Raw genomic sequence first — 19,087 nt, 5'->3', positions numbered from 1 at the left:
AGCATTGTGGTCAGAAAAGATACTTGATACGATTTCAATTTTCCTCAATTTACCAAGGCTTGATTTGTTACCCAAGATATGATCTATCCTGGAGAATGTTCCATGAGCCCTTGAGAAGAAAGTATATTTTGTTGTTTTTGGATGGAATGTCCTATAAATATCAGTTAAGTCCATGTTGTTTAGTGTATCATTTAAAGCTTGTGTTTCCTTATTTATTTTCATTTTGGATGATCTGTCCATTGGTGAATGTGGGGTGTTAACATCCCCTACTACGAGTGTGTTACTGTCAACTTCCCCTTTTATGGCTGTTAGCATTTGCCTTACGTATTGAGGTGCTCCTATGTTGGGTGCATAAATATTTACAATTATTAAAACTTCTTCTTGGACTGATCCCTTCATCATTATGTTGTGTTCTTCTTTGTCTCTTGTAGTAGTCTTTATTTTAAAGTCTATTTTGTCTGATATGAGAATTGCTACTCCAGCTTTCGTTTGATTTCCACTTGCATGGAATATCTTTTTCCATCCCCTCACTTTCAGTCTGTATGTGTCCCTAGGTTTGAAGTGGGTCTCTTGTAGACAGCATATATACGGGTCTTGTTTTTGTATCCATTCAGCCAGTCTATATCTTTTGGTTGGAGCATTTAATCCATTTACATTTAAGGTAATTATTGATACGTATGTTCTTATTACCATTTTCTTAATTGTTTTGGGTTTGTTATTGTAGGTCTTTTCCTTCTCTTGTGTTTCTTGCCTAGAGAAATTCCTTTAGCATTTGTTGTAGAGCTGGTTTGGTGGTGCTGAATTCTCTTAGCTTTTGCTTGTCTGTAAAGCTTTTAATTTCTCTGTTGAATCTGAATGAGATCCTTGCTGGTTAGAGTATTCTTGGTTTTAGGTTTTTCCCTTTTATCACTTTATATATGTCCTACCACTACCTTCTGGCTTGCAGAGTTTCTGCTGAAAGATCAGCTGTTAACCTTTTGGGTATTTCCTTGTATGTTGTTCATTGTTTTTCCCTTGCTGCTTTCAATATTTTTTCCTTGTATTTAATTTTTGATAGTTTGATTAATATGTGTCTTGGTGTTTCTCCTTGGATTTTTCCTGTATGGGACTCTCTGCACTTCCTGGACTTGATTAAGTATTTCCTTTCCCATATTAGGGAAGTTTTCAACTCTAATCTCTTCAAATATTTTCTCAGTCCCTTTCTTCTTCTCTTTTTCTTCTGGGACCCCTATAATTCCAATGTTGGTGTGTTTAATGTTGTCCTAGAGGTCTCTGAGTCTGTCCTCAATTCTTTTCATTCTTTTTTCTTTATTCTGCTCTGCAGCAGTTATTTCCACTGTTTTATCTTCCAGATCACTTAGCCGTTCTTCTGCCTCAGTTATTCTGCTGTTGATTCCTTCTAGAGAATTTTTAATTTCATGTATTGTGTTGTTCATCATTGTTTGTTTGCTCTTTAGTTCTTCTAGGTCCTCGTTAAACGTTTCTTGTATTTTCTCCATTCTATTTCCAAGCATTTGGATCATCTTTAGTATCATTACTCTGAATTCTTTTTCAGGTAGGCTGCCTATTTCCTCTTCATTTGTTTGGTCTGGTGGGTTTTTACGTTGCTCCTTCATCTGTTGTGTGTTTCTCTGTCTTCTCATTTTGCTTAACTTACTGTGTTTGGGGTGTCCTTTTTGCAGGCTGCAGATTCGTAGTTTCCATTCCTTTTGGTGTCTGCCCCCAGTGGCTAAGGTTGTTTCAGTGGCTTGTGTAGGCTTTGTGGTGGAGGGGACTAGTCCCTATATTCTGGTGGATGAATTTGGATCTTGTCTTTCTGGTGGGCAGGAATGTGTCCAGTGGTGTGTTTTGGGGTGTCTGTGACCTTATTATTATTTTAGGCAGCCTCTCTGCTATTGGGTGGGGTTGTGTTCCTCTCTTGCTAGTTGTTTTGCATAGGGTGTCCAGTGCTGTAGCTTGCTGGTTGTTGAGTGGAGCTGGGTCTTAGTGTTGAGATGGAGATCTCTGGGAGAAGTTTCACTGTTTGATATTACGTGGAGCCGTGACATCTCGGGTGATCCAGTGTTCTGAAGTTGGCTCTCCCACCTCAGAGGGACAGGCCTGACACCCAGCCAGAGCACGAAGACCCTGTCAGCCACATGGCTCAGAAGAAAAGGGAGAAAAAAAGAAAGAGAAAAAGAAAATAAAGTTTTTAAAATAAAAAATAATTATTTAAAATAAAAATTGTAAAAAGTAATTAGAAAAAGAAAAAAACAACCAAGCAAACATAAAAAACAGACAGACATAACCCTAGAACAAATTGTAAAAGCAAAGCTATACAGACAAAATCACACAAGGAAACATACTCATACTCACAGAAAGAGTAAAAGGAAAAAAACATATGTACATATCATTGCTCCCTACATCCACTGCCTCAAATTTGGGTTGATTTGTTGTCTATTCAGGTATTCCACAGATGCAGGGTACATCAAGTTGAATGTGTAGATTTAATCTGATGCTCCTGAGGCTGCTGGGAGAAATTTCCCTTTCTCTTCTTTGTTTGCACAGCTCCTGGGGTTCAGCTTTGGATTGGCTCCACCTCTGCATGTAGGTCACCTGAGGGCGTCTGTTCCCTGCCCAGACAGAACGGGGTTAAAGTAGCAGTTGATTAGGATGCTCTGGCTCACTCAGACTGGGGGAAATATGGGGTACGGCATGTGGGGCAAGCCTGCGGTGGCAGAGGCCAGCATGATGTTGCAACAACCTGAGGCATGCCATGTGTTCCCCGGGGAAGTTGTCCCTGGATCACGGGACCCTGGCAGTGGCAGGCTGCACAGGCTCCCAGGAGGGGAGGTGTGGATAGTGACCTGTGCTTGCACACAGGCTTCTTGGTGGCTGCAGCAGCAGCCTTAGCATTTCATGCCTATTTCTGGGGTCCGCGCTCATAGCCGCAGCTTGTGTCCCTCTCTGGAGCCTGTTGAGGCAGTGCTCTGAATCCCCTCTCCTCACGCACCCTGAAACAATGGTCTCTTGCCTCTTAGGCAGGTCCAGACTTTTTCCCCAACTCCCTCCCAGCTAGGTGTGGTGCACTAGCCCCCTTCAGGCTGTGTTCATGCAGCCAACCCCAGTCCTCTCCCTGGGATCTGACCTCTGAAGAAGCTGGAGCCTCAGGTCCCAAGCTCCACCCATCTTGGTGGTTGAGCAGACAAAGCCTCTCGGGCTGGTGAGTGCTGGTTGGCACTGATCCTCTGTGCTGGAATCTCTCCACTTTGCCCTCTGCACCCCTGTTGCTGTTTTCTCCTCCTTGGCTTTGGAGTTTCCACCCCGCCACCCCCATCTCTGCCAGTAAGGGGCTTCCTGGTGTGTGGAAACTTTTCCTCCTTCACTGCTCCCTCCCAGAGGTGTAGGTCCTGTCCCTATTGTTTTGTCTCTGTTTTTTCTTTTTTTCTTTTGACGTCCCCAGGTACGTGGAGAGTTTCTTGCCTTTTGGGAAGTCTGAGGTCTTCTGCCAGCGTTCAGTAGGTGTTTTGTAGGAGTTGTTCCACATGTAGATGTATTTGTGATGTATTTGTGGGGAGGAAAGTGATCTCCACGTCTTACTCTTCTGCCATCTTGAAGGTCTCCCCTGCTTCCCAAAGATTTTTGAAAGTTGTGTTTCCACTTTCATTTGTCTTGAGGTATTTTATCATTTTCTCTTTGATTTCTTCATTGACCCATTGGTCTTTTAGTAGCATATTGTTTAGTCTCCACTTGTTTGTGTTTTCCCCATTTTTCTTTTGTAATTGATTCCTAGTTTCATACCATTGTGGTTGGAAAAAATGCTTAATCTAATTTCTAGTCTCTTAAATTTGTTGAGAAATTTGTTTTGTGGCCTAGCATGTGATCTATCCTGGGGAACGTTTCAGGTGCACTTGAAAAGAATGTGTATTTTGCTCTTTTGGGATGGAATGTCATGTAAGTCAATATCTATTAAGTCCAACTTGTCTATTGTGTCATTTAAGACCATTGTTACTTATTGATTTTTTGTCTTGGTTGTCTGTCCATTGATGTAAGTGGGGTATTAAAAGTTCCCTACTATCATTGTATTATTGTCAATTTCTCCTTTTAAGTTTGTTAATATTTGCCTTACATATTTGCATTCTCCTGTATTGTGTACATACATGTTAATGAATTTAATATCCTCCTCTTGTATTGATCCATTTATCATTATATAATGCCCTTTTTCTATCTTTTGTTGTAGCCTTTGGTTTAAAGTCTATTTGTCTGATATGAGTATTGTTACCCCTGCTTTCTTGTCATTTCCATTTGGATGAAATATCTTTCTCTATCCTCTCACTTTCAGTCTGTGTGTCTTTAGCTCTGAAGTGAGTGTCTTGTACAGCATATTTATAGGTCTTGTTATTTTATCCAATTAATCACCCTATGTCTTTTGTTTTGCTTTTATTGGAGTATAGTTGATTTACAATGTTGTGTTAGTTTCTGCTGTACAGTAAAGTGGATCAGTTATACATAAACATAGATCCACTCTTTTTTAGATTCTTTCCCCATATAGGTCTTTAGAGAGTATTGAGAAGAGTTCCCTGTGCTATACAGTAGGTACCCTATGTCTCTTGATTGGAGCATTTAGTCCATTGACATTTAAAGTAAGTATTGATAGCTATCTACTTATTGCCATTTTATTACTTGTTTTCTGGTTGTTTTTGTACTTCTTTGTTCATTTCTTCTTCTCTTTCTTCCCTTGTGGTTTGTAGATTTTCTTAAATGGTATGTGTGTGTTCCTTTCTTTTTCGTTTTTTTTTTTTTATCTATCGTGGTTTTTGATTTGTGCTTACCATCAGTTTCCTATATGTTGACCTATAACTATATCTACTTGTTTTAAACTGGTAGTCATTTAAGTTCAACCACATTTTAAAGATCTACATTTTTTACTCCTCTCCCCAACATTGTGTGTTTTTGATGACATATTTTACATCTTCATGTTTGTCTCTAACTTTTGTATCATTGTACTTGATCTTACAATTGTTGTCTTTTTTTTAATTAATAAACTTTATTTTTTTAGAGCAATTGTAGGTTCACAGCAAAATTGAACAGAAAGTACAGAGCTTTCTCCTATACCCCCATGCCCACACGTGCACAGTACCTCCCCCCGTTATCAACATCCTGCCCCAAAGGGGTACATTTGTTAATTGATGAATCTACAGTGATATATCATTAGTACCCAAAGTCCACAGTTTACATTAGGGTTCACCTTTGGTATTGTACATTCTATGGGTTTTGACAAATGTATGACTTGTATCTACCATTGTAGTATCATGTGGAATAGTTCAGCTGCCCTAAAAGTCCTCTGTGCTCCAGCTATTCATCCCTCCCTCCTACCTAACCTCTGGCAAACACTGATTATGATACTGTCTTCACAGCTTGTCTTTTTGCAGAATGCCATATAGTTGGAATCATATAGTATGTAGCTTTTTCAGATTGGCTTCTTTCACTTAATAATGTGCATTTAAGATTCGTCTATGTGTTTTCATGGCTTGATAGTTCATTTCTTTTTTTGTTGTTGTTAGTTTCCGCTTTATAACAAAGTGAATCAGTTATACATATACATATGTACCCATATCTCTTCCCTCTTGCATCTTCCTCCCTCCCACCCTCCCTATTCCACCCTTCTAGGTGTTCACAAACCATACTAGTTTACTTAAGTGATTGGTCTACATCCTTTACTATATATTTTCCTTTACTAGTGGGATTTTTCCTTTCCTATAAACTCTTACTTCTTGTAGCCTTTTCTTTTCCATTTAAAGAAAACCCTTTAACACTTCATCTAAGGTCAGTTTACTATTGATGAACTCTTTTAGTTTTTGGTTGTCTGAGTAGTGCTTTATCTCTCCTTCAATTCTGAATGATAGCCTTTCTTGGTAGTGTATCCTAGGTTGTAGATTTTTCCCTTTCAGCACTTTAAATATATCATGCTACTCCCTTATGGCCTGCAAAATTTCTGCAGAAAAATCAGCTGATAGCCTTATGGGGGTTCTGTTGTATGTGACTCTTTATTTTTCTCTTGCTCACTTTAGAATTCTCTCTTTATCTTTAACTTTCACCATTTTAAGTCTGATATGTCTTGGTCTGGCTCTCCTGGGGTTCATCTTGTTTAGGACTCTCTGTGTTTCCTGTACCCGGAAATCTATTTCCTTCTTCAGCTTCAGGAATTTTTCATCCATAATTTCATCAAGTACATTTTCTACCCCTTTCTCTCTCTCTCTCCTCCTTCTGGGACCCCTACAGTACAAATGTTAGTATGCTTGATGTTGTCTCATAAGCCCCTTAAACTATCCTCATTTTCCAAAATGTGTTTTTATTTTTGCTCTTTTGATTGCATGATTTACATTCTTTTATCTTCCAGATCACTTAGGCATTCTTCTGTATCACCTAATCTTCTATTAATTCCCTCTAGTGTATTTTTCATTTCAGTTATTGTATTCTTCAGTTCTGACTGGTTTGTTTTTATACTTTCTAGCTACTAGCTAAAATTCTCACTGTGTTCATCTATTCTTTCCCCAAGTTCAGCTAGTATTCTTATTACTAAAGCTTCGAACTCTTTCTCTGGTAAATTAATTATCTCTGTTTCATTAGGACTTTTTTCAGGGTTTTTTTTTCTTGTTCTTTCATTTGAAACATATTCTTCTGTCTTCTCATTTTGTTTAACTTTCTCTGTCTCTATGAAGTTAGGTGAGTTACCTATCTGACGCTTCTGTGGGAGCATCCCTATGCAGTCTACGTGTGCCCAGTGGGTATGGTAGGAGAGCCAGATATGACGTGAGCAAGAGTCACATCTTCCCCCAGGGTGTGATGGCAGCTATCAGCTTGGTAGAAGGTGGTGCTGGAGATGGAAGGGCTAGAGCCAGAGCCAGGGCTTCTTCTATGCTCAGTGGCCATCACTGCCTCACTGGAGGCAGAGTTGGTGCCCAAGGTACTGGAGCAGAAGCCCTGAAGGCCAGGTCCGAGCTGGTTCCTTTCCCTCTAAGTGTGTGCACCACCCCCCTGGCAGTGGCACCTCTGCCCTAGTGGAGAGCAGCACTGGAGCAACAGGTACTAGAGGGGACCTGCGGGACAGGCCAGGGTAAGTGCTGGGACAGTCCCAGCAAGTTAGTCCGAACCCCAGGCAATTTTCAATCTGCTGCTTCCTCATGTGCATGCTGGTAATGACTGCCTTCCCCTTGTTCAGAGGCAGGGTTGGGTCTGAGGCAACTCCATTCTCTCTAAGTGTGAACACTCTCCTTGGCAGCATCAGCCTTTGTGGCAGTGGAGAGCTGCACCAGAGCAAAAGAGACTGTAGTGGGCACCCGGTGCAGGCTGAGGAGAAGGCTGTGGCAGTTGTGGGAAACCAGCCAGAGCTCCAGGTAGTTTTCAGTTTGTTTCCTCCGCCTTGTTCGCTGGGAGTAAGCAAGTGTGTGCATGCTCTTCATGAGTGGAGTGTCGATTTCTTACAGCCCTCTGGTAAGTCCCACTGGTTTTCAAACCAGCTAAGGGGACTCGTCTTCCCAGAGTCAGGCCCAACATGTGGCTTGAACCCATCACTACCCACGGAGAATCCTTGAGGCTGTGATATCCCCTGCCTCTTGTGTGTCCCCTACTTGGGCACTTGCCCCAACTAGATGCTTTTCCTCCCTTCCTGCCCAACTCTATGCAACTCTTTCTTTATAGCCTTGGTTGTAGAAGAGCCTTTATGTCAGGCTCCAGGTTGTTTTCAGCAGGAGTTGCTTCATATGTAAGATATATTTTGATGTGTTCGTGGAAGGAGGTGAGCTCAGCATCCTCCTACTCTGCCATCTTGATCTCCCTCCCATCCTCCCCTGACTTTCCACAGGAGACAAGTAAGATAATCATCCTACATTTTTCCCCTTTGGACTCCTCAGAGTATTTCCATACTAAACGGTTGTTGTTATCTTTGCTGTTTTAGTGGCGATGATACTGTCTAAGACTTAAATTTGTTACAATGTACCTATAGCTGAAGAGTCCAAATCCAAGCTAAGGACAGGTGATGAAGGTCAAGGAATAATGAGAATGTCCTGAGATGGATCTCTGAGGTTTTCATTTTCACAGATGCATTTTTGTGCAACGTGTATAGTCATCTACCATTAGTTGTAAAGCAATGTGACATTAATTTAGCCATTCATCCTTTTTGCTGCTACAGAACATAGAGCTCCTTCCTGGGCTATGGCTTTAAGAAGGCAATGCAAACACAGATATAGCAGTAAACTAATTTTGCAATAGAGATAGAAAGATTTAGAAATTTTAATATTCTTAAGAGACTATTTGATTTGTGTTGAGAGGGAGCTGACTTGATTTTCTTAGAGGCTCTAAAGAAGAGTGAATGTGAATGATTGGGCAAGCCAGCGTCTTTATAAAGGTGGTTTTTAAATTGCATTGCTTGGAGTGTTTACCATTTATTTACTTGACTTTTGCCCTTGCATGAAAAACCAAAAGGAAGTATGTCTTACTTTGTTTAAGAAGCTGGTGACGTGGTGAATGGGGAGTTAGAACTTAGGTATTATCTATCCCAGATTCAGGGAGTCAGGGAGATGAGGTTATACTAATGAAAACTTGTTTTCAAGGTTCCCTCCACTCCAAAAATTGGGGTTTTGCATGAGAAGTTTTAGTCCCAAAATAAAAGATTGGGAAGTGCAAATGTTGTGTAAATGAGAGATCTTTCTCTTTTTCCAACTTGGTATTCCTTGATTGAAAATCTTAAATTATATTTATTGATGAGTTAGGATTCACTTCAGAGCATGTTTAAAATTCAAAATGTGACTTGATTTTTAAATCTTTGATTTACATACTTTCAGGAACCCATTTATTATAGAAATCAATAACAGCTGTGTTCTCCCTAGGGTTGATTGTTTCAGTCAAATCCTTTTAAAACACGAACTAAGAAGATTAGGATTTAATCTTTGTTTCTTCCAACAACAACAAAAAATCTCATCATAGAGTTAATATACCTCCTAGTCCAGAATGTGTTATCAGAAAGTATATATTCAATACTATCTACTTTTTTTTTTTTGCGGTATGCGGGCCTCTCACTGCCGTGGCCTCTCCCGTTGCGGAGCACAGGCTCCGGACGCGCAGGCTCAGCGGCCATGGCTCACGGGCCCAGCCGCTCTGCGGCATGTGGGATCTTCCCGGACCAGGGCACGAACCCGTGTCCCCTGCATTGGCAGGCAGACTCTCAACCACTGCGCCACCAGGGAAGCCCTCTACTTTTTAATCAATGGTATATTTATAACTTTTAGATTATTTTGTAGTTACGTCAGAAAAACGGAAAGATTTGCTCTTTTTATTTTTCCAAATTCACTGAATTTAGGAAGTTATAGGGTGGTGAACCTATCACTGAGCTATTTGGTGAGTATTTTGCTGCAAGGTACTAGAAAGACAAGAACCATCACCAAAAGTAGGAAGAGGTAACTTGTGGGTTAGCTATTATACTATGTGATACTAATCACAATGTCTTGGTAAGAAATTAAGCACCAAGTAAATCAATAACGATGGTACGCAAGTTTTGGAGAAGGTATTATAACAAAATGTTAGCATTAAAGAAACATCTGCAACCTACGAAGCCTAAACTATTTTTAAAAGCTCATATGGGCAGCTGAAGATGTATTTGTCCCATGTGAATACTAGAGGTGGATGGGTATAGCAAGTAGCTTGCCATATCAAAGAAACTATGGCATACATGGAAAGTGTCTTTTAGAAATAGAAAAAATCCAATCAAGGAGAATGGGGAAGCTTATAAATTTAGCAGGTCATGTGCGAACTGTCATTTAGGCTGGTTGAAAAAAGAAAAATTGGCGAAATTCTTTAAAATCAGTCATAAGTTTTTAAGTTACTCAAAAGCAGGCAGTTTACTGGGTCTATTTGGTGATGATGGTGCAACAAACTTGACAGAAAAATAATAAACTTTAATGATCTATTTGTCTAATACAAGAAGATATAAGGGAACATGCTATCTCAATAATTTGTCCCCTGAAATTGATGACCAGGTTAAACTGTAATAAGTGAACAGATAATCTATGTCCAATTAACAAATTAAATATAGACAGTTCATCAGAATTATATAGCATCCTTCTATATTTTGAAGGAACTCAAAGTAAGGTTTTAGGTCTGGACTAATAAAGCACTTAAGTATAAATTAGACTGACATGTATACACTGCTATATTTAAAATAAAACGCCTTCCCATGAAAAAATAAAAATAAATAAAAAATAATAAATTAATAACATGCCATTTTTGTGAGGTTTGGAAATCTTTTTTTCTACTTGATCAGTAGTATATATTCAGCAATACGAGTTTAAGTAAGGTTAAAGGTTATCTTGTGGGAGTAAAATTTGAATTCACAATTGTACACTGTTAGATAAAGGATATTTCTGAATCAGGAAAGGGCAGTGAATTTATAAATCTAAGTCATGCCTATACATCTGTTAACCTAAAACCTTATGCTTGATTCAGATTTTGTTGTAGCAAAATATTGATTTATTCTGGATTCCTACTGTGAGATGTGTTGTGAAAGTTCAACATATTACCATTTCCTTATGAGTACTTGCAATCATGATAAAAGCATAGAATCTTATTTCAGCCATTGATGAGAACATTGCATACAGATAGGATCCCAAGTAAAGAAGAAAAAAGGACTTGTAGATTCTTGGGTCTTTTGTTCTCTGTGTTGTTTATATGGTGGTTTAGAAGTATAGATGCAGTGATTAGGATGTCCAAGTTGGAGAGAGAGGAGAGTTAAAAGGTAATATTTTGCTGGTGGAATGTAACAATTTTAACAACTCACCTACCTATAGCTTAGATTAGGTATTCTCTCATTATCACTACCATTACATTAATGTGCAAACTGTGTATATTCAGCTGCTTTATTCTAAAAAGAGTCTGGCCCTTTGGTGTGCACCAGAGACAACATTTGCTCTAGGAGATTGTGGTAGCAGGATCAGCTAAGCCCACTTAGTGTGGGTGATCCAATAGAATATGGACTAGTTGGCCATTTGGGATATACAGTTGTTCTAACAAAGCACATGCGGAGAGTCAAGGGAGTTTGTATGCTTTTTTTTTTTAAATGTGGTATTGTCTTATGTGATTTACTTTCCTTCATTTAAAAACTTGATGCAAAATGTTTGTGTTCTTTCCTTTCTTTCTCTCCCCGCCCCCCCTTAGAATAATATAGCCGATCCAGAAGAACTGTTCACAAAATTAGAACGCATTGGAAAAGGCTCCTTTGGAGAAGTTTTCAAAGGTATTGATAACCGTACCCAGCAAGTGGTTGCTATTAAAATCATAGACCTCGAGGAAGCCGAAGATGAAATTGAAGACATTCAGCAAGAAATAACTGTTTTGAGTCAGTGTGACAGCTCCTATGTAACAAAATACTATGGATCATATTTAAAGGTAATGTGTACGCTGGATTATTTAAGTCATAAGGTATCTTAATTATAAGTATTTCTTTTTTTAATTCTGTTTTTTGAAAGGCAATGTCTTAAATTAGGATTTGACAGCCTTTGGCCTCCAGACAGAACTCAGCTCCATTTGTAGTGCCAAAATAGACTGTTTTTAGATTTAGCAGCTGTATCCTGAATGCATCCCAGTACTCAGCTGCAATATTTTTCCACACCTGAACTTTTGGGTTGATGGAGGAACAGAAAGGCAGCTGAGCCTTGAGACATATCCTTTGCCTGGAAAGAGCTTTCCTGGGCTTTTACCCATTATTCTCAATGGTCCAGTCTGTCTCAACCTCAGAATTGATGGCATATGTAAGCATGTCACTATTCCATTGAGTTATGGTGGTTATTTACACATCTCCCTCTCCCTCTAGGTTGTAAGCTTCTTGACAGCAGGGAGTTTAGTTCAGCCTGTCTTGGTTTTCACATCACTTAGCACAGAGCATGGCACATCTTAAGTACATGATAAATATTTGTTGAAATGGAGTTAAATAGATTAATATCTGTTCCCCCCCACCAAACAAAAAGTTGGATTTTTAGTTTCCAGGATTATGGAATTAGCAGACACCTGAAGTTCCAGCAGATGGAGTTACTACTGCATCACAGAAAACTCTTTGGTGACTAAAACCCAGAGTTCTTGGGTTCCATATTTATAGAGTCAGGATTTGTGTCTATTGAAATATAAAACAATAAATAATTAGAAAAATCTAGCTTAGAGTTTAAATTACCTTAAAATTAAAAAAAATGTATCCCCATATTGATATTTTTCAAAGGAGGGCAGTATTAGTTAGATCTTTGATTTTTAGGGCTTACAAAGGGGAAGGTATTTTGTTTGTTTGTTTGTCCATCTATCTATAGGCCAAAAGGGTGTGTTTATAACCCATCAGGCTGTTGGCCTGCACAAAAATTGATGCTGTCTTTTTATGTTCTGCTGATCAAATATACCCTAGGATAAACTATATTAGTTAATACTGATATAGAAATTCATAGATTTCCATGGCTTTTTACAGAGCCTAACCTTTTTTTTTTTTTTGGTCGCGCTGCGCAACTTGCGGGATTGAACCCAGGCCCCCTGCAGGAGAAGCGCAGAGTCCTAACCACTGAACTTCCAGGGAATTCCCCACAGAGCCTAATTTATTCTAATAGTACGTGAATTAGGTGACTGTGGCATTAATGCATAGTAGAATGAATCACTAAATAGCCAAACAGTCACTCTGTGTCACACACGGTACTAGGTTATGGAGATGTAAAAGTGAACAACTCCTGCCGTTAAAGAGCTCACAGTCTCATATTGCACTAAAATAGTGTAGATTTTGTGATTGAATGTGTACAAGGTACAGATGAAGCATAAAGAAGAAAATGGTCACCTCTACCCTTTTTTTCCATGATGGTATGAAGGAAAGGCTTCCAAGAGGCAGTGATACTGCTGGTAGCTCCTATACAATATACTTTTAAGTGTTAGCCATTACTCTATTTTACTGTACACCTAATTACTTGATTCTTTGTGGTTCACTTTGCTTTTATATTCTTCCCTAAAAAGCTTATTTAGTGGGTCAGATTCCTTTTTAGGAATCCTATGGGGGTGGTCATTCAATCTCAGTGGTTTTAAGTCTCCCTTCTAATTTCCATAGCAGGTGTGGTTGTAGGCAGCCCAGGGAATTTGTTGTTGTTGGTGGTGATGTGTCTGTGTGTTTTGCTTATTCTGGTTTACTCTTTCTGGATTGAATCCTTGTAATTCCAGACCCACTCTAGAGCAGATCTGAACACTTGCTATTTTTAGGCACCTGTATCAGATAAGCTAGTTTTGGTGACTGACTTATATTAAAGAAGCCCTATTTAAAATGCGCTATTGTATATTATATTGAAAATGGGTACTGACATGGTATTGAGTTTATTGTTTGCTTACAACCTTTCTTTATTTATATTCAGTACTCGCATGGAAAATGAATTATAACTCTGTTTTTATTATTTATTCCTAAGATTTCACATTTAAAAAAATTTTCCTCATAGTATACATGTACCAGTCACCCAAAAAATACTTAATCTTTTAATAAATCCAACTGATAGTTTGTTTTCTCCAAATCTTGACTGTTGAATGTTCTCAGGCCAGTTAGTGATACAAAACTGTTATCCAAGATGTCTTCTTACAGAATTAAACTGCATTATTTTTATCTCGTTTACCCATCATTAATTAAAATACATGATGAGAAAGCCTACTTTGAAGAACATGTTACTTCATGATAAAATTGTAGAAATTCACAGATGGCTGCTGTTGATTACATTTGTATCTAGATTATTTGTACACACACATATTATCTCTATATGGATATACATATATATACACAGAGAAAAAGAAATATGATTTTATAACTCTTTAATACCATTTATTTAAATTACTTTCTTAAATTGACCACTTGTTTATTTCCCATTTATATTAAACCATAGTGTGACTTTACAGGCTTAAATTTTTTTAAACTAAAATCACATCAAATATAACAGGGTTCTGTTTAGTTCAGTCAGTGAAATCAAGGCTACATCCTCTAAGTACCATCAGACAACTGCATCATCAGTCGACTTATGTTCTTGTTGTGGCCCATCCTTCCATTTCAGATGATACGGGAGATTTTGTGAGTCAAGTTAATTGAGTAAAGTAGGATACAGGTTCTTCTCAGGTTGTCCTAACACAGGACATAACCAAGGCCCTCACTGTTAGCTGGAGGAAAATTTATTGCACTTGAGAGAAAATTATATGCTCTCTGAAACTGTATGTAGTTGTAGTACTTTCCTTGAGACATGCAGAAATGTACTAGGTATTCATTTTGACTGAGCTCACTGTATAACTTCGTTTTTAAAAACAAGAGTAAAAACCAGACAGACACATCAGTATGACCACAATATTTTCCTTTAATTTTACTTCACTGCAGATTTTCTTGACAGACAAAGTTAGTCTTTATGACGAGTGCTAAAATAAGCAAACCCTTCCCTTCTGATCTCATAACATTGGAAGAATCTTTTATAATCTTTAAATATTTTTCTAGTTCGATGTAAATCTTAAAATGAAGCTCACTCAGGCATTGAATAGAATTTGAATCATGCCTTTATTTGCTGCTGAAAATTGCTTTTAGATTTCTGTTTATGTTAAGGAAATATGCCCCCCTCCACATACCACAACAACTGATATTTATTTAAAAAAAAAAAAGAATTGAATGATTGAAGTAAAATGTTCCAGAATAGAGTCTGTACAGTTTTGTTTCCTTCTCATTATTTTTCCTGAGACTTTTGTGTGTGCTTATTTCCAATGTATGGTGAATGTTTCTGGAATATTTCTGGAATATTCTTTAATTTTTAAAAATCATAGTTTTCTTATAAAACTTGAAGGAAATTGGAGAGGGAAATATTTCCTCCTTGTACAGTGGTTTTTTTTTTCCTCAAAATAAGAATAGCTTTAAACTTCCTATAATACACCTCTAAGAAGCCCCATATTAGATTCAATTCAGCAGATATTTATTTTTTGGTCACCTACTCTGTGCACTCCTCTCATTCTGCATATTTGCCCTGGTCGGTCTCATCTACTTCATTCTGACAATTTCTAAGTTCATGTCTCTGGTTTCAGCCTCTCTCCTTAGCCCCAGATAGGTATATCTAACTTGTCTCATATCTCCCACTTATCTGTGGGTAGGTACATCAAGTGCAATAACCCAAAAAGTGGGGAATAGCATTTAAAGTGGGTCTTGAGTATGATTTTGATAGGGTTTGGGATGTGAGGGTGGAGTATAGACAAGGCATTCTAGACTGGAAGAAAACGATTCCAAGGTGGTAAAGTATCTGGCAAGATGATCTCTACTATTCCTTGCAGTTATATAAGATTTCACATTCTGTTTCTTTTTTTATTGTGGTATAATATATATCACAAAAGTTACCATTTTAACCATTTTAACCATTTTAAATGTACAGTTCTGTGGCATTTCATACACTCATGTGATTTTACAACCATCACTAGCATTCATCTCCAGAACTTTTTCATCTTCCTCAACTGAAACTCTGTACCCATTAAACTATAACTCCCCATTCTCTACTCACCGTAGTCCTTGGTAACCACCATTCTACTTTCTGTCTCTATGAGTTTCCCTACCGTAGACTCCTCATATAAGTGGAATCATACAACATTTGCCCTTTGGTGACTGGCTTATTTTATTTACACATGCTGGTTTATGTGGTCAGTGTTATGGTTGGCTATCTGCTTCATAGACCAACCTACTTAATTCAACATGTACTTGATCTATGTTCAATAATTATCTCATAAATATATATAATGAGTAGTTTAGATGTTTTTTTAAACGTTTTTTCTATGAGCAAATGAATTCCAAGTTCCACAGTAGCATTTCTCCCCCCTTTAGCCAAGTGTCTGCTTTAGTGGCAAATTCAAAGGCCCCATGGGATGATGGAGTTGATACTCCAGACACCAGTGATTTGTTAAAACGAGGCTCCAACTTCTCCTCAGTAAACAGTATAACTCTGAAGTACTTAACTCTTTTTTAAAATTTTTATTGGAGTATAGTTGATTTATAATGTTATGTTAGTTTCAGGTGTACAGCAAAATGAATCAGTTATACATATACATACATCCACTCTTTTTAAGATTCTTTTCCCATATAGGCCATTACAGAGTATTGAGTAGAGTTTCCTGTGCTATACAGTAGGTCCTTATTAGTAATCTATTTTATAGTATAGTCGTGTGTGTATGTCAATCCCAATCTCCCAATTTATCCCTCCTCCCCCCTTACCCCCTGATAACCATAAGTTTGTTTTCTACATCTGTAACTATTTCTTGAAGTACTTACTCTTTAGGTGTTCTGAATTTTGGAACAGAGAGCCATTTCCTAACCCCTAACTGACCACCCACGATGATGCAGGGCTTTATTTAATTTATTTATTTATTTATTTATTTATTTTTGGCTGTGTTGGGTCTTCGTTACTGCACGTGGGCTTTCTCTAGTTGCGGCGAGCGGGGGCTACTCTTCGTTGCGGTGCGCAAGCTTCTCATTGCGGTGGCTTTTCTTGTTGCGGAGCACGGGCTCTAGGCGCATGGGCTTCAGTAGTTGTGACACGTGGGCTCAGTAGTTGTGGCTCGCGAGCTCTAGAGCACAGGCTCAGTAGTTGTAGCGCGTGGGCTTAGTTGCTCCGCGGCATGTGGGATCTTCCCAGACCAGGGCTCGAACCCGTGTCCCCTGCATTGGCAGGCGGATTATTAACCCCTGCACCACCAGGGAAGTCCCTGATGCAGGGCTTTAAATTGAACTCCAACCCATTGTTAAAACATTTGGATCCTTTTATAATTGGAGAAGTGACATTTTTCCTTCAGGGACTTCCTATACTTAAATGTGCCAGATATATGATTATGGTTTAGAGGTTTAGAGTCACTTGGCTCTTTTGGATTTGTAAACCAGTATGTAGATATCAACTTAGCCTTTTAAATTATTTAAGAACAAACCAAACATACATATTTGCATTCTCCAACACAAACATCTTTTACCAGAAATCAAAGATACAAATTGTAGTCCCCCAAAAGAATACAAACACAGGGTCTAGGTTTTTGGGTTGGGTTTGGTTTGTGATTGGTGTTTTCATTAAGACCTGCTGCAGACAAGGAACGAGTAAGAGCCTGTGTGGGTTAAGCTTGAGTAGGGAGGAACCCCACCGGCTCGCCATTCCTGCCCTTGCCCACTCGGGCCTCGCTTCAGTTCCCCTGCCTGCCTCGCAGTCTTCTGAATGTCTGGACCTATAACCATCCTCCAGCGAGGTTTGTCTGCAGAAGTGACAATCAGAAGGAAGCAGCCAGAAAAGCTATGAGGCAGCTCTGGTTCCCTGCCTGTTTCAGAAAAGTCCTAGTTCCACTGAATAGCTCGCTTGCAAAGAGGAAGCCTTCTTTTCAGATCGGGAATTTGCTTAGTCATAAGTTTAATGACTTTTTAAGCTTTCTATGAATACATTTTGGTAAGTTTCTGTTTTGAATCAGTACCAAAAAAAAGACACACATTGTTTTTAACTTGGAAAACAGGTGCTTTCATTCATGCAGAACTGCAAAACAGATAAACATGTTTTATAAGATCTTTTTATTTTTCTTTGAATGTCAGGTGAATGGGAAGCATTCGGAATTCATGAGGTAGAATGTAGTACTTAGGGAAAAAACGTGGCAAAAGATAAACTTCTCAGCCTGTACGGCATTGTGAGAAACACTTTTTTCTTCTGTAGAAAAAAATATGAAGACTCATCAGGTTCACAGTTCTCATGTTCTGAGTCCTAATTTCTATACATGAACCACTCCTGGAACTCTTCTCCTCTCCTGCTGTTATGGGGATTTATTTCCTCTCCTGCCTACTGTATACACCACTCTTTCTCTTCTCAGTTCAAGCTGGCCTGCTGTGACAGGAGAGAGTTGATGTTAAGATGGGCGGGGGACATTGTTCCTTTCTTTCTCTTATACATCCTACATAATGTCAGCATCTTAATTTAACTGAGCCTTCACTCCCCGGACCCTTACCCTACACCACAACCCATTCCCCCCCACTACAGTGTCCCCTAAACACTCATCATCATGTTATTGGAGTCCATTCTCTGCCATAATAAAGCCCCAGTCTCATGGAGACACTTGGAAATTTTGAATGGAACTCCCGAGTACTTCCCAGGGATTTGAGAGTTTGAGGACTACTGGCAACAGCTTGAGAATCTTCATTCCACAGCTGGGACTGTAAAGGTGAGAAATGTGTTCCTGGCATCCCAAACTGAAGCACGACGCTGAATATATTTTCCCCTAGAAACATTGTTATGGTATAAATGGTAGTGTCTCTGGTATCCTTTTTGCTATACTATGGATACCTTTGTGTTTAATTGTCTTTTTGGAGGACACTGCTCCAGGAACCTAGGCATTATCTTTATGGGAAAATGCTTGCTTTCCAAATTCCAAACATCTTACTTAAAAATGGACTTTTGGAACACAATCCATTCACAATTTGGCTATTGGCCAGTTTAGCAAAACCAACCATTCCGCTTCCAGTCAATTCTGTGGTCCTACAATAATTCAGAGAATACCACTTATGAAATGGTACGGAGAGAAAGATGTCTCCCGTATTTCAAACTATAGCTGAAAGAAAAATGATTTAATGATTTATTCCAAATTTTATCTGATGTAGCTGAATGGTGTGTGTGTGTGTGTGTGTGTGTGTTCATCTGTTTTGTAATTCAAATACACGTGTTCCCCCTATGAGCTCCATTTCCTCTTGTACGACTTCCAGTGAAGTTAATTCTACATGAGTTAATCATAATGTTTTTTAAGCTACACGCTCCCTTTCTCTTATCCATTTACCTCGGGGGAGAGGGGGGTCAATGTTCTTTCTAGGTTCCATATGTGTACGAAAAATCCCCGTTAATCCTGGTTGGTAAAAGTTGTAAAGTACATTAAAACAAAAGCCAAAAGCTAAAATAAGGCACAATACCCAGTGTCCTCAAACTCTAAAATCACATCGGAAGTACCCAGAAGCCCCATTCAAAATTTCTACAAGTCTCTATTTACCTCCTCATTCTTTAATGTAACTATCTTTTCCTTTCAGTATTGTTATTCA

At 38.7% G+C, this 19,087-nt stretch overlaps 1 protein-coding gene across 1 annotated transcript in view; it reads left to right on the top strand.

The window, feature by feature from the left end:
• Nucleotides 1-19,087, top strand: part of STK26 (serine/threonine kinase 26) — a 66,207-nt gene that overhangs the window by 34,631 nt on the left and 12,489 nt on the right. Inside the window, exon 3 of the mRNA XM_081222230.1 lies at nucleotides 11,188-11,418. Within this exon, the coding sequence (XP_081078356.1) occupies nucleotides 11,188-11,418 (231 nt within the window). The remainder of the gene's footprint in view (nucleotides 1-11,187; nucleotides 11,419-19,087) is intronic.

This window comes from Mesoplodon bidens, assembly GCF_964165515.1.
Source record: "Mesoplodon bidens genome assembly, chromosome: X".
In the NCBI taxonomy this organism is placed as follows: domain Eukaryota; kingdom Metazoa; phylum Chordata; class Mammalia; order Artiodactyla; family Ziphiidae; genus Mesoplodon; species Mesoplodon bidens.
The sequence above is the reverse complement of the archived record's forward strand: the minus strand, read 5'-3'. Positions and strand labels throughout refer to the sequence as shown.